This window comes from Melanotaenia boesemani, chromosome 6, assembly GCF_017639745.1.
Source record: "Melanotaenia boesemani isolate fMelBoe1 chromosome 6, fMelBoe1.pri, whole genome shotgun sequence".
Classification (NCBI taxonomy): domain Eukaryota; kingdom Metazoa; phylum Chordata; class Actinopteri; order Atheriniformes; family Melanotaeniidae; genus Melanotaenia; species Melanotaenia boesemani.
In genome coordinates this window covers 15,048,976-15,063,718 of record NC_055687.1, presented here as the reverse complement: position 1 = coordinate 15,063,718, position 14,743 = coordinate 15,048,976, and the positions used below count along the sequence as shown (strand labels likewise).

The following is a 14,743-nucleotide window of genomic DNA, read 5'->3' as shown; positions in this document are numbered from 1 at the left end:
TCCAACTCACCCCTTTACTGTCATTTCCTCTGTTTTGTTTTCAATGTTTTTGGCATGTCTTCTGCCTTTTTCCTTTCATCTTTGTTCTTCCTGGCACCTTTTTCTCCCTTCATTCTGTCCCCATCTTCTGTCATCCTCATCTTCCTCCTCCCCCGCCCTCTCCTACCTTCCCACCCTTCAAGTAGGAAAGTGGCGCGCAGTGAGAGCGCCCGCGTGGATCGGCATTCGTCTCGCCGCCGTGGCTCTTCTCGGGTCAAACAATCTCGCTCCCGTAGTGATGTGGACCTCCAGCCTCCTTCAGGCTCTACAACACCACCTGCCCCGCTCACACCCCAGCACCTCCATCCGTAAGACGGGCCACGCTCCTCTGAATACCTCTTTGGCTGGAGAGGTGCACAGCAGGGACAGACAGATAAAACAGAACCAGTACAGCCATTCTCAGTCTGAATCCTTTGGAAGACAAATAATCTTTTGAATACTGTAGTATTTGTGTGTATTTCCAAAGGGTACATGTGTTCTTCCCGTATAAAAGAATTCAAGCTGGCAGTTTTAGATGGCAGATGCAGATGGGTTTATTTTTAATGTACAGTGACCACCAAGAAGAGAGAAACAGCTCAAAAGCTCTCTCATTTCCACTGAGACATTTTGCTCTTTAAGGAAAATGATTTTTGAGTTAGGTCAGTATTGACCATTTGGTAAACATTGAATGCTAGCTCTTTATTAAAGATTAGGTGTTTGTTGAATATAAATCCTGACCATACAGTTAGCTGTGTATCAGTACTTAGGCTGGGAAGGGTGGTGAAGGACTTCAACTTTATTCAACAATTTATTTTAATTCATTAACAGTGTTTACCCTGGGTTAACAGCCTTAGCCTGGTAGCATGCCTGCCTCCTGCTGTGTGAGCAGGCAATATCTGCAGTATTCCCATTGTAATTATTTTTGCTGCAGTAGTGTCCCTGCCACCAGCACCAGTTTAAAACAATGTGCTCTGTATATCAACCACAGATTCAAATATTTGTGATTGTTATCTTTATCATTAGTGGACACTTGTTTGAAAGTGATTTATTTAGAAACATATTAGTAATTTAGTAAAAGTCTCCCGTTGTTGCACTCCTCTCTATCACAAACAGGAATACAACTAACACAATGCTTTTTAAAGTACATTGAGCTCCATCCCTGCTAGAAAAGTAGAAATTAAGTCAAAGTTTTAAGTTAGGCATAAGTCACACTTAGCTGAAACCAATTTGGGGCACATAAACATGCATTAGTTATTTGTTTCTTTGGCTCAGAAAAGTATTGCACAGAACCTTCTATATGTGATTGATTGGGCTTTTTCTGTTCTGGGTTTTCCAAAATGGTATTACTATGACCTGCTATTTATGTCCGGTTCTACTTTTTTGGAAAGTAACAACATTATCTTCAAGATCATGCATCTAGCTTTTGATCATAAAACACCCCTTGTGTTCATTTTGAAAAACTGCCAGCTTCTCACAGCTACTGTTGTTCCCCAGCCAAAACATCCCACTTGTTCTACACGAATGTGTTGCATAATTTTGTAGCGACCTAGTTAAAACATGGTTAAATATAAGGGTACCATTCTAAACTAATTTGTCTCTGCTGCTTTAGTATTGAGGGACCAGTTATAACTGTTGAAGGTCCGGGCCACTCCCCTACCAGCCCCTCCCCACAGCTGGAGGAGATGGATCCACGTCTTCTGGAGCTTGAGCAGGACCCTCCCAACTGGAGAGAGCTGGCACCACCTGACGCCGTGTCCAGCCTTAACAAGAAGGAAATCAAGCGCCAGGAAGTCATAAATGGTGAGATGAAGAAAGATGTGAAAATGTGTGTAAAAATAAAATAAAGTTGCAGTGGTAAGAAATGTTTAATGTTGTTCACGCTTCACCTTTTTTTCACTTCTTTTTTCCCCCTTCAGAGTTGTTTGCAACAGAGCACGCCCATGTGCGAATGCTAAGTGTCCTTCAAACAGTCTTCTCCAAGCCATTAGAGAAGGAGGAGCTCCTGACCACCACTGAACTAGCGACCATTTTTCCAAACCTAGATGAGATCATTGATATGCATTGTAAGTGCAAAGAGCAGGTTTAAGGTGTTTTTTTTCTTCCACAGTCAGGTGAAATAATATAGAACTTTATCTCAACACAGTATAGAAACCAGCTCATTACATGTTCATTACTGAATTCTGTAACAGTGTGTATGCAAACTTTTAATACTTTTGTGAAAGCTGGTTTTGCTCTGATCTTCTACATCTGTCATGTTTAATACTAGTTACAATCCTGGAACAGAGGAAGGAAAGAATACATTCTCACTTGATGCTGAAGGTCTTTGTTTCTGGTTCTGAATTTTAGATATCTTCTACGAGAGCCTGAAGAAACTGCGTTTGGATGACAACTTCATAGTAAAATCCATCAGCACCACATTACTCAACAGAGTGAGATTTTTCTTTTCTTTTACTGTGTATCTTTCAGTAATAGTCCAAATGATTTGTACAGTCTAGTTCATCGGTTATTTAGCAATATGTGTGTCAAGTTATAATTTTGCAAGCATAACAAAAGCTGAAAGCCTTCTATAAGGGTCACAATTAGTCTTTACACTCAATTTTTATCTTTTGTAATTTTTCTTTTTTCTTTTTTTTCTAGTTTTCATTTGACTAACACAGTGGATGACTGTGTATGTGTGTGTGTTTCAGTTTGGTGGCACAGAGGGAGAGTGGTTCCAGAAATTGACAGCTCGGTTCTGCAGCCACCAGTCGTGGGCTCTGGACCAGATCAAGAGCAGGCAGAAGAGGGAGCCACGCTTCAACTCTTTTATACTGGTATGACTCGCGCCCTCAGAGACCGACTCAAAAATACATTTGTGCTGGTTTAACAGATCATCATAGGTGGATGCACTAGTAGATGCAAGAAGCCACAAAAGTGGCATCATATCATTCTGACTCTTTCTCTCTCTCTGTATCAATCCCAGGAGGCAGAGAGTAAACCTCAGTGCCGCAGGCTGCAGCTCAAGGACATTATTCCAATAGAAATGCAGAGGCTTACAAAGTATCTACTCCTACTGGAGAATATTGCAAAAAACACTGGTGAGTGTGTGTGTGTGTGTGTGTTCTATGTTTTTTTTCTTTTTCCTCTGCTTACTTTTGTCATTATGCTTCCAATAATATGCCATGACTACTAATGCGGCTAATCATTAATACTGATGTACTGTGTATAATGAAAAGTTTTTTTTCTGAAGGGCAAATATTAATAAGAAGAAATGAGCTGACACGTTATATAATTAACATATCAAGTTACGTAATTATTACATTAAAATCTAGAATCACGTCAAGTAGGGCCCCTGATAAACACCATATGGTATAATATGTTAAAATATATTAACCTCACCTGTGTCAGAGTATAAATCAGCTAAGATAAAATCCACTTTTCTTTTGTAAACAGAGATTGTCATACTGCTCAGTATTGGAGAAAACCTCTCATATTCTTTGTAGAAGACAGAGTCATTGATCACTGGCTGAATCTTGAGTGTTAATGTTGACAGAGACATTAAATTAAATTTTATTCTTTGAGATGTATAAAGTAGAGAAGAAGCAGAATATTTTCTTTATACTTATCATGCAGCTTTATGTCTCTTGTTTGGGCCCTGCTGTGAAAGCAGTGTTTTCCTCAACTCTTTGTTTTTGTTTCTCCACAGAGAAGCTATCAGAAAAGGAGAGCATCCAGCAGAGTGCAGACTGCTGCAGAAAGATCCTCAACCATGTCAATGAAGAGGTCAAAGTGATGGAGAACCTGTTGGTAAAAATCACACTAACCACTGCTCAACAAACTCTTATGTAGCAATTGGGCACCAGCTGGAGTCTAGTGCCTTCACTGTTAGACACCTGAAGGTCTCTGTTTGTTACAATACCGCTGCTTCAGTGCAGAGCTGTCAAAGACCAGGCTGACCCTCCACTCTCTTACTCTGCTTCCAGACTTTGAAGGAGTACCAGCGTAAATTGGACACATCAGGACTCAAACCCAGTAATGATCTTTATACAGAATACAAGGTATTTTCCTTACAACACATTTTAGCACACATCATTTTGTTGCATTATTTTCTCATTATTCTTATTCTTTATTTTCCAGAACATTGATTTGACCCAGAAAAAGATGCTTTATGAAGGTCCACTAATCTGGAAAGTCACCAAAGAGAAAGCTATTGGTAAATAAACACTAGAAAAAGCTCAACATTTTTAGACTAAGAAATATGCTAATCCTTGACTTAAAAGTTAACTTTGAGAGTTAAATTTAGCTAAATGTATTTAAAATGAATGTATTTCTATTTCTAAAAATAAAAAGACAAACAAAACAAAAAGCGAGGGTATATTTTGGTGTAAGGTGGTGCACATGTTCCTTTTTCATTTCTCTTTTTATATTTGAATATTGTGATGTCTGTGAAAGGAAAGCCCAGCTGCACTGCAGCTGGCTGAAATTGACTTCCCCTTTTAATATAAAATCAGATCAGTCATGCAAACCTCATGAATCACAAGACTAAAACAAAGGCTATGGGCATTGATACCATTTTGCATCTGTAGACATGTACATATTTAATAACTAAACTTTAAAAACAACATGTTGAATAACATCTGTGGAGCTGATTAAGCTATCCCATTCCCCTGTCTGACTTCGTCTGCTCCCTGTCGCTCAGACGTGCAGTGTGTGCTTCTCGGGGACATGCTGGTGCTCCTACAGAAGCAGGATGACAAGATGGTTCTAAAATGCCAGAGCAAGAGTATTATCGCCGCACAGGAGGGCAAGCAGATGCTGAGCCCCATTATTAAGCTGGACTCTGTCTTTCTTCGTGATGTGGCAACAGGTTAGCTGTACACAACATTACAGTAGCTTAACTTCTATTGTCACTGGCACAAAAACTTTCAGTTACTGTTTTTTTCTGTCTCTGTCAGATCGAAAGGCTTTTTATGTGATATTTACCTGGGACAGTGGCGCTCAGATCTACGAATTAGTGGCTCAGTCTGTTGGAGAAATGAAAACGTGAGTGTCAGAGAGAATCAATGGATTCATTGTGTTGATTTAAATCAAAAGATGAAGCATATTTTCATTCATCTTTGTATTTAAAGTTGGACTGATGTAATAAAGTCAGCAGTGGATGATTTGAAGAAGAGTGGATCACCCAAGCTGTCACTGCCCCCTGGAGGTGGAGGAGTTCCCTTCAGTCCTACTTTGTATGTGTTTTTGTGTGTAGAAAAACTAAATAAATTCTTTGCCTGCCAAAATGCACTGATCTCAAAATATCTAATTTCTCTTTGTGTTTTCCCTCCTTCAGGCCAAATGCCCCTTTGAGCCCTACTGAGAATGGAGCTCTGAAAAACAGCAGTGGTGAGATCATAATAGACATTAAGTCTATTATTCATTACCATATTACACATTTCTGAATGCCTGAAGCCAACTCTGAGTCCTGTCTCCATTTACAGATCGTGACAAAGACAGCTTGATGGATGACAAGTCCACAGATTCCAGGCACAGGCTGATGGTTTTTCTGTCCAGCCACTCCAATAGCAATCAGGAGAAGGTGGCCAATGGTGCTTTGGATGAAGGTAATGCAGGGTTTTCCTTTCAATACTACATTTATTTTTTAATATTTTCCTTTTATATTAGCTTGCCTGCACTAATAAAACCATTGAATATGTCTCCTCTCGTAGTCATGTCACTGAAAAGACTGTTGATCGCCAGCATCAGTCTCTCCGAAGATTCACAGCTTGATGATGACAATGAAGCTGAGCCATCAGAAAAACCCAGTCAAGAAATGGACAGCTTTCAGTCAACAGGTAAGTTTAAGTGTTTTGTTTAGTTTATTTTCTTTTTTATGATGCATGTATTCACTTATATTTGGAGTTAGATGCAAAGCTCAGCTTTATTGTATTAATAACGGGTAACTTTGTGACAAACACTTATACAGCTCAAGTGCTAATCATCACATTTCTTTGCTTGAATGTTTTGCCACTTAAAAGCACAACTGTAGGCAGATGTGTTAATTTGAGTCTTTGTTCACAGATGAAGCTCAGCCCACAGATAAAACTGCTGGAGATGTTGACACCAAAACTTGTGAAAAAGAAACTGCAGAGACAAAAGAAGATGAGGACAGAAGCATCAGCGCACCCCTGGTGTTGACCCAGGAGAGGTTGGAGGAAGTGAGCAGGAGGCTGCACAGCCTGGAGGAAAAACTAAAAAGACTACAGGTGAATAGAGAGTGAGATGGATGGGAATGTTGTGAAGAGAGCAGGTTGTATGACAGGAGCAGATAAAGATGCGAGACAAAAAAAAAGATTGGAGTGGATAGAAACGCAGATCTGGGGATTGCAGTGAGGATAACTTAAGTAAGGAGTGAACAGTGGACAAAATAGGGCCAAATGGCACTAACAAGAAACTGAAGAATAGAAAACCTATCAGCACTGCTGTTACTGCTTTGCTGAAAATTGTCTTGTGAAATTGGACTTCTCTAAAAATGGCTATTATGTCCAGCGCTTGCAATGGGATGTGTCGGGGAAGAAGCGAAAGAGACAAAAAGAGGTTGTTAAGAGGAGGAGGCTGAATTGCGTATGTCTGTAAGGGAGTTTGTTCTCAGTTCCTAAGGTGATATTGATATTGATTTTGTGTGTTGCAGGCTGTAGAAGAGGAGCACCACAAGCTGCAGGAAGCCCTTTCTAAGTTCTCACTGGAGGATAGTAACTTCCAGTAGAACGCCACCACGCTACCTGCTGGCCACTAGGTGAGAAACAAGCCTTAATGATTAAATCTCATTCAAGCTCTCATGTTTTCAAACCTGATTAGCTGCTGTTATATGCCTTGTCTTGTGTTATTCATCGAGATTACACGAAGGTTGGGGCTTGCTCAGAGAAGACTGAGAGGCAGCCTGACAAGATTTAGTTTTTAATGGGGAAAAAATATACACTTAGAAGCAAATAGCACTTTACCTGTTTCATAGGAGGTTATAGTATTTTTATTGGCAAAGGTAAAGGTTTTGTTTTAGTACTGTGGGGAGAAATTATGTTTTCCACATCAAAATATAAAACTAAACAAAAACAAAACCCTCGCCCAGTATTAAATTTGACATTAATAATATATATTTGATTAATTACAAAAAACCATAATAAAGTACAAAAATGTGATTTAGAAATAGAATATAGATCAGATTATTTTTACATAAAGCATTCTTTCTCTGGAGATAAAATGTTAAAATTTGAGACATGTTTTCAGTGTCACTGTTAGCCTATGTCTAACTCCAGTAGGTCAAATAACCTCCATTTATAAAGCTGAGCACAGTTTTTGTTGTTTTAATTTTTTTATTTTTTTTTTGTCTGAGAGGTTAAACTGAGGTCAAAAACGTCAGTAAGTCATTTCTTGTAGGTGTTTTTTTTATCAGCTCTGTTCATGTTTTGTCTTTATTTTTGTCCCTGTAAAGTGAAAAGGGGTACATGCATCCCCATGCCCCATTACCAGTTATTTATTTGTTCATTATCTATCTCATTAGCTTTAAAAGCTGCTGTCCAACATTTACACTTTTCCTCTGTTTTTTCCCTCCCTGCTTTAGGTTTTTACTGGCTCTGGTTCTGGCTGAATGACTTTCAGAGGCTTTCCTGGAAATCACTAAACCCTCATATGTCTTGCCTGGACGCTTGCTGCAGAATTTCATTGTATGACAGCTGATTGCAGCCAAGCAGGAAGTTTTCTGCCTGCCAGATGAGTGTAATGGCTTTGAGCACAGTGCAGTGGTTCAGTGGTGGAACATGGGAGGTGTGTGCATGTGTATGTGTGTGTCTGTTTGGGTGCATGCTTGGATGAAGAAAAAAAGAAAAACAAAAAGATGGATATCCTACTTTTTAGTGGGAGGTTGTTTTTGAAGAGGAATGCCAAAAGAAATGAAGCAATATTTTGCTGTGAGAGAATTGCTGCCTAACAAAATGTAGTGATTTCATTCTGCTGTAACACACATACGCACACGAGAGACATGGAAAATAATTTACAATAATGCCAATTATAACTAAAATGTACAGTGAATAAGAAAGTGTTGATGTAGCATTAGAGGATTTATTGAAAAACTACTGCTGATACATATAATGTTAATGCTAATCTATGCCAAAGTACAACAGAGATGCACTTTTTCTAATCAAAACAAGTTGAAAACACACTGTTTTTGCTCAAATTATTATTTAAGCTTTCTGATTAAGTTTCTGATCAGGAGGGCTTCATGTAGGCAGTCCTCATTTAAAAGAAGCAAGAAAGGAAGTGTGTGTATGTGTGTTACAGAGTTTTTTTTAAAAAAGGACGTGTTTGCTTGGAGGGTTCTTACTGTTATTAAGTCTCATGAAAACATTTATAAATAGTGGCACTATAGGCAATCACGCTGTTAATAATGGAGACTTGTTTGTATGTACTTCTTTTATTTATTCCTCTAAGTCTTGTTAGGTCAGTGAGTTGCCTCATCTGAGTGACAAATGTTAGAACACTGGGACAAAAAAAAAAAAAACATGCAAAGATCGGTCAAGGCTAAAGAGAGAAAACCTGGGATGTGGAATGAAGATCAAGGTTGAGAGAAAAAGAGAGGTGCAAGTATGAGAAGGGTATAAAGGTTGTTGATTTGGTTTATATAGCTTTAACTAGACAGTCGTGAGAGAATGTGGGAAAAAAAAAACATGAGATTGGGATTTGTGCTAACTTTGCTGACATAATATGTAGACATGTACATGCAGTTATACAACCAACAAAGAGCCCAGTACTGCAGAAGTGTGCAACTGTGTCAGCAACGTTTCTGCAGTGTAAACTTCCCCCAGAAAGAGTTACAACTCCTGATCCAAAAGAACAAGCTTTGTTGGGCTTATGAATTGTATCATATGACATTAAATGCTTATGTTATTAGTGACTTTAAAAAAAAAATAAAAAAGAATCCTCCGTCGTAGCAATATTTGTATCAAACCTGAGCTTTGTATTTTACTGAAAGGTTGATTGTAATTATAAATGTGGTAATATTTCTGAGTAATGGCATAACTGAGGCTGTGCACACAGGACCAAAGACATAAACCGCTGTAGTACCCTCATTGGAGCTGTCATTTTCTTGGTGGCATGCCTCATCTTTAAAGTTACATGTCCCAAAAGGCTGAATGGTGACTCATTAGTGCAGCCAGCACTTTTCTAGCTGCTTTTCCTCCTCTCAAACAACTTGAAGTGAAGAGATTTGATAAAGCGCATTGAAGAATGATGAAAATTAAGTTTTCAGTTCATTAATGAATGTATGAGTAGATACCAAGATGAAGTATGTAGAATACTCAGGCTCTATGACCAAACTCCAACAGAATTTACAGGTCTCTGATTTCTTACATAATTTCAGTGGCGTAAACCAACAAAACTGTTTTTGTAAAAGCTGGTGTGACCTCCACAAGCTGTACTGTACCGTCCTGCACAGAGGACTTGAGACCAAGCACTGTTAAAGGTTCTGGTACTAAATTGAACATGTGGGACCTGCAACAAGACAATGAAGCCAGATGAGCTTACAAAGGAAACAGAGGCTTTGCAGGAAGGAAAACTCTAGTCTCGTTCCAGTGTAATCACTTCCTACTAAGCATTCTCATCACTGTGGCAAAAAAACAGACTCTGCCTTTTGGACCTACTGAACCTCAGTATGCTTACTCAGTTAAGTTGCTTGCATGCTTGAGTTGAGTTTTCCAGTTTTTAGAATTATACATATATTTTGGAACATTACTGCCATTTTCATCATGATTTTCTTTCATAGAAATTGTACATAAATCAGCTTGAAGGAATAAAAATAGAGAAAGGATGTACATATGTACCTCCAGATAACTTGATCATTTCTCTTGATAACATACTTAACTTTTCTTACCGCACAGTTTTACCAGACATTTATCTGTATTTCACTTGATTTACTTAAACGGGTTGGGGAAGTTCCTTTACTCTTTTTTCCCCCCGCTATGTTTCAGAAAAACTTTTGTTATCATGTACTATGCATTTGTCGGTGAGAGAGACCTGACTCGTCTGTAACTTGTCTATGCATGAATGAATTTAACAATTATGCAAATATTGTAACAACAAATTTCTTAAGTGTCACTCTACTCTGAACTGTTGCTATTGAGCATGCCGATGGGATAGGTTTAACTTAGTGAGGGGTTTTAAACCATAACAAACTAGAGTGGTCAGTGTTCCAGTGATGGCTTTATTCTTCACTGGCTGCTGAACATTGCAGGCACTTCTCTCTCTTTCTTTCAGATGCTTTTTCTTCATGTATTCAATATAATATGTACAAAAAAAGTGTATTTATATTGTGGTGCCTTGTTCTGTTTGCTTCATAAAGGGCTTAAGTCAAACACAGTCATGATAGTTTTGGTTGCTTTCATGGCTGACCTCACAAAGTGAGAGTTGAGTACAATAAACAGTGAAAGATGATCCCTGGATGCTAAATGGATGGGTTCAGGGTTGACAGCTGTTTTAATTTTTCATGTTGATTAAACTTAAGCTACAGCTACTTTTGTTTCCATCTCCATTACATCAGCGTGATTTGAACCCATTCAGCCAACCAGTGCCCTGTTTAGCAACAACACTGCTCCTTGTAATACTGGGCTCTGCCATCTTGTCTATCTATAAACAATTACAAGAAATATATTGTGTATTTGGTATTGATTTTTATTGTGTAAGCGGCTCTTAAATGATGTATACATGAGGAATATTGTGGTACGTTTTGTTTTTTAATTCTTTTTTTTTAATAAACTGGGGAAATAAATATCTGTTTTGTCATTTTATAGTTAAATACATATTATCTTTTGAATTATTATGTTAAGTTTGTTAAGCTGTTGTGCATCTGGAAAGAAAAACTAGATTATATAAAAAGTACTCAAGGAAGAAATCATACCACCTGTGAAGAATTTATATAAACTTTGCAAAAGGGTAAGGAAATTTGTGTTGGTTATTTCTCATATTTAACAATAGCAATTGGTACTGTGTTATATATTCTAAAAAGCCTGATTATTCACCTTTACAGTAAGTTATAACTTGTGAGGATAATGCTTCTCTGGAGTTGGCCACACAGCTAAACGTGTGCTTAGTGCCACGCCCCCAAAAATGTGACAAATTCCCCTGCAATATTCTCCTGTTGGTAGTTACTCTTGCTTAGAGTTGCTTGGCGAATTGGATGATTACACTCTCCCAAAGTAATACGCAAAACGGTATATTTTGGCCATTTTCTTAACACTTTATTGATTTACATTGTCAGGGATTTAAGTAGTTTTGGAAGGATCCATTCACAGCCAAAACAGCTTTTCACCTTCTCATGCATTTCACATCTGGATGGCATCCCATTTTCCCTAACCCTTCTCAACCAGAACTTGTTTAAGGTCAGCCAGTGTGGTCATGTTGATCACTTCAGCAGTAGGGGAAAGGTAAAGTCCCACATTCTGGAGATTTGGGTTTATCACTGACTATTAAACAGGGCTATTCAGTTCGGTTCTACGATGGGTGCAGTCCTGCAGGTTTTCAGTGTTTCCTTGCCCCAACACACCTGACTCAAATAAAACTACACAGTGACTCAATATGAGTCAGGTGTATTGGAGCAAGGAAACCTCTAAAAACCTGCAGGACTCTGGCTTTCGTGGAACCAAATTAAATAGCCCTGCTCTAGAATTTCATTCTTATGTGTCTTATCAATTAGATGTCAATCAGGTGCCCAGTTCTCTTTGACCGAGACACACCTGGCAGCACTTAAATCTCAAAAGTAAATAGCAACAAGATAACATTGCAGAGGATTTTGTCTTGTTTTGGGGTGTGTTGTTCATTCCACAGAAGCATGATCTTTACAATTTATAGCTTGTTGTAAATGTGATTTATCAGACTTTCCAACAATTTATAATACAACACAGACTCCCATTTAATAGGTGATTAAAATCCACCTAGCACAAATTTCCTTAGTTTTTGTGTTAAAATGATCCGTCTAGATTGATTTAATATACATGTTCAGATATCATGCTTGTGTAAATGTGGGGCGGTTCAGATTCATTCAGGCGTGAATCCTGACAAAGACAAAACGCCAGTGTGTGATCACAAATTGAGAAGACTGGATCATTAAAGTGTGTAGTTAAAGTTGTATTACTTTATTAGCCTTTTTTCTTGAATTCATACAGAAAAAGGAAAAACATGGGATTAGCAATGTTCTTTGTGCTCTGCAGCTTGGCAGGTGAGTCATATTTAAAAGGATTTTTTTTCCTTTTGTCTTATTTAGATCAAAGTAACAAATTAATAAAGTACATATATTGTAGATGTCAGTTCAATAGTGGTCATTTATCTCTTGATTTTAGAATCAGTTAGGGATGGTTATATGTTAATAGATACTCTGAAAAATATTTTTAGATTCAGCCTTTTTTGAGTTCTGCTTCAGTGAACCAGATTTCCTGTTAGAACAGATGGCTATGCATCAGGGTTGAATGTTAGCTGTTTTTGGTAGATTATGCAGTACATTTACAACTTTCAACACCTTGTATCCTTTGGAAATACTGGTTAAACTTTTATTATATATAGATGCTTGATGAAATCTTTAGAAAAATTAACCAAAAAAATTCATTTTTGCTTCTTTCACAGGCAGCACTGCCCAGGATAAGGTGATTTTACAGGCAGACAGGCCCTTTTTGAGGGTGGAACTTTTTGATGAGGCTTCCCTCGAATGCTGCTTTAAAAATGGGCCTTCGGATTTCATTTGGGTCATACGTAATACTTCTAGCAGCTTTTATAATATCTCAGACAATGGACAATTAAATCAAGGGAATAAAAAGTCAGAGGGAGCGACGTGTGGCTTCCTCACCTTCAAGTCAGTCCAGCTGAATGATACGGGGCTGTACCAGTGTAAGCTGCCTAACAACATCTTCACACCTGGCACCTATATGCAGGTTTACAGTAAGTTTGAGTGGTGTGAGGATGTGTGTGTGTATCAAGTCAAGTAAGCTCTAAGCACTGCTTACACTTCATAAGACATAAATCCTGTTAACCTCAGTCTATCCAAGAGTAGCTGTTCAGCTTATCTTTACATCAGGAGACTGTTGTCTTTACACACTGTTGCACAGTCATTTGCTTAAAATAAGGATTTAAACCAGATCAAATTTTGGCAATGGTGCAATGGTACTGATAACACTGAAATGCATCCTGCATGATAATCTCATTAAGTGCAGATGGCAGATGTGGAAAGGTAAAGCCACCTAAATGCTGGGATTATGTGTGAGATAACCTGCATTAGTTTTCAAAGCATGTTATGCTAGCCACACAATACTATCAACTGTATGCTAGACTGTGTTCTTTATACGAAAGAGAGCAGTTATATAAAATAACCTTGTAATAAATCTCTTTAAGTCTGTTAAGCAGTTGTTGCAATAGAGTGTTCACTTGTTTCATATAACCATTGTTGGAATTGTTTTAACTTCTGAACCCTTTCTGCATGATTAGAGCCAATGGAGAAGCTGATAAACTTAAGGGAACGCACCAAAAACATAATCCTGACAGTTGAAGGAATCTTATTGTTGCTGTGTGTGTTGGGACCGTCCTCCATGCTTCTGCTCAAGGTCCGAAAATTATACTCTTTTACTATAGTTTGTCAAATACCACTGACCTGTAGCAGTAAACATTCCAAATTATACGAACATACCAGAAATAGCTGAGGTTTATGAAAAAAATACTACTTTGGTTAGCTGACTTTGTATAAAATTAATATTTTTTGTATTTTTAGTTTCTTGTCTTCATTTAATTTAAAGTTGCACACTGTCATGAACTTACTTGCTTCTGTTTTACTTGTCACAGTCAAAGAGCCTGCATGAACTGGAAATGAAGAAAATAAAGAGGGAAGAGGAAAACATTTATCAGGTGAAGTTTAAATTAATCATCCTCTGACTTAAACTTGTCTTGACAACCATATGAAAGACAGCTGTGCAAGTCGTTTTGTTTAAAGCATAAAAAAGCACATGCTATCCTGTACCACAAATCAATTTCATATGAATGTATGTTTTAATGATATGTGTGTTCACTTTTTTTCCTTGTACTTATCTTGAACACCAGGGGCTAAATCTGGATGACTGTCGCTCAACATATGATCAGATTGAACGCTCCCAGGCACAAGGTCCGTACCAGGATGTGGGAACTATTATGGAAGAAACAGAAGAAATCCAGCTGGAGAAACCATGAAGACAAGTGGAAAGGCAGAGAGTCGAGTCTCTTTTGAAAGCTAAAGATTAAGGGTGTGAAATTTAAACTTTCCAACACACACTGCTGTTTGGGGTTTTGTACATAGCTGGCATCTTCAGTTTTTTTTTTTTTTTTTATCTGAAATCACATTGCTTAACTTGATTAACTCATTTAGGATTAAAACAGGAGCTGATTAAAATGGCTATTGCCAGTATTTTATACCTAAAGTATGTTTGGTACATTTTATAATTCTGCTATGTTTATAAATTTGGCTTAATTCTAAAGGAGCTCCACAGTGGTGTTGATGATCCTCAGCTTTTACTGTAATTTCTTTGCGTTTTACATTAAAAAATTCGCTTTTTTGGATTTTTGTGAGTGCTTGATGAATAAAGGTGTGTAAATAAAATCCAGAAACATCTTTATATTATTTGAATATTATTTTTCATCTTTAATCTGCAGCCTTGTGAATGAGATTGATGTTGTTTGTACAGGGCAACCGGGCGGACGCTTAACT

At 37.9% G+C, this 14,743-nt stretch overlaps 2 protein-coding genes across 7 annotated transcripts in view; both read left to right on the top strand.

The window, feature by feature from the left end:
* The window catches only part of arhgef1b (Rho guanine nucleotide exchange factor (GEF) 1b), a 42,005-nt gene extending 33,264 nt beyond the window's left edge, over window positions 1–8,741 (top strand). For 4 of the 6 annotated variants that reach the window (XM_041987151.1, XM_041987148.1, XM_041987149.1 and 1 more), the window contains 18 exons: window positions 183–347; window positions 1,628–1,818; window positions 1,935–2,081; window positions 2,365–2,447; window positions 2,706–2,831; window positions 2,981–3,095; window positions 3,704–3,804; window positions 3,981–4,055; window positions 4,135–4,210; window positions 4,697–4,864; window positions 4,953–5,040; window positions 5,127–5,231; window positions 5,333–5,385; window positions 5,481–5,603; window positions 5,709–5,834; window positions 6,061–6,245; window positions 6,671–6,775; window positions 7,598–8,741. In XM_041987151.1, the coding sequence (XP_041843085.1) occupies window positions 183–347; window positions 1,628–1,818; window positions 1,935–2,081; window positions 2,365–2,447; window positions 2,706–2,831; window positions 2,981–3,095; window positions 3,704–3,804; window positions 3,981–4,055; window positions 4,135–4,210; window positions 4,697–4,864; window positions 4,953–5,040; window positions 5,127–5,231; window positions 5,333–5,385; window positions 5,481–5,603; window positions 5,709–5,834; window positions 6,061–6,245; window positions 6,671–6,745 (2,002 nt within the window). In that variant the 3' untranslated portion in view covers window positions 6,746–6,775; window positions 7,598–8,741. The remainder of the gene's footprint in view (window positions 1–182; window positions 348–1,627; window positions 1,819–1,934; window positions 2,082–2,364; window positions 2,448–2,705; window positions 2,832–2,980; window positions 3,096–3,703; window positions 3,805–3,980; window positions 4,056–4,134; window positions 4,211–4,696; window positions 4,865–4,952; window positions 5,041–5,126; window positions 5,232–5,332; window positions 5,386–5,480; window positions 5,604–5,708; window positions 5,835–6,060; window positions 6,246–6,670; window positions 6,776–7,597) is intronic. The other 2 variants (XM_041987150.1, XM_041987152.1) reach the window with 2 other exon arrangements.
* A 154-nt stretch (window positions 8,742–8,895) lies between these two features.
* Window positions 8,896–14,639, top strand: cd79a (CD79a molecule, immunoglobulin-associated alpha). Its single transcript, XM_041987154.1, has 5 exons — window positions 8,896–12,241; window positions 12,643–12,954; window positions 13,498–13,613; window positions 13,849–13,911; window positions 14,104–14,639. Exons 1-5 carry the CDS (start codon window positions 12,202–12,204, stop codon window positions 14,227–14,229), a joined length of 657 nt encoding a protein of 218 aa, XP_041843088.1. The 5' UTR covers window positions 8,896–12,201; the 3' UTR covers window positions 14,230–14,639.
* The last annotated feature ends 104 nt before the right edge of the window (window positions 14,640–14,743 follow it).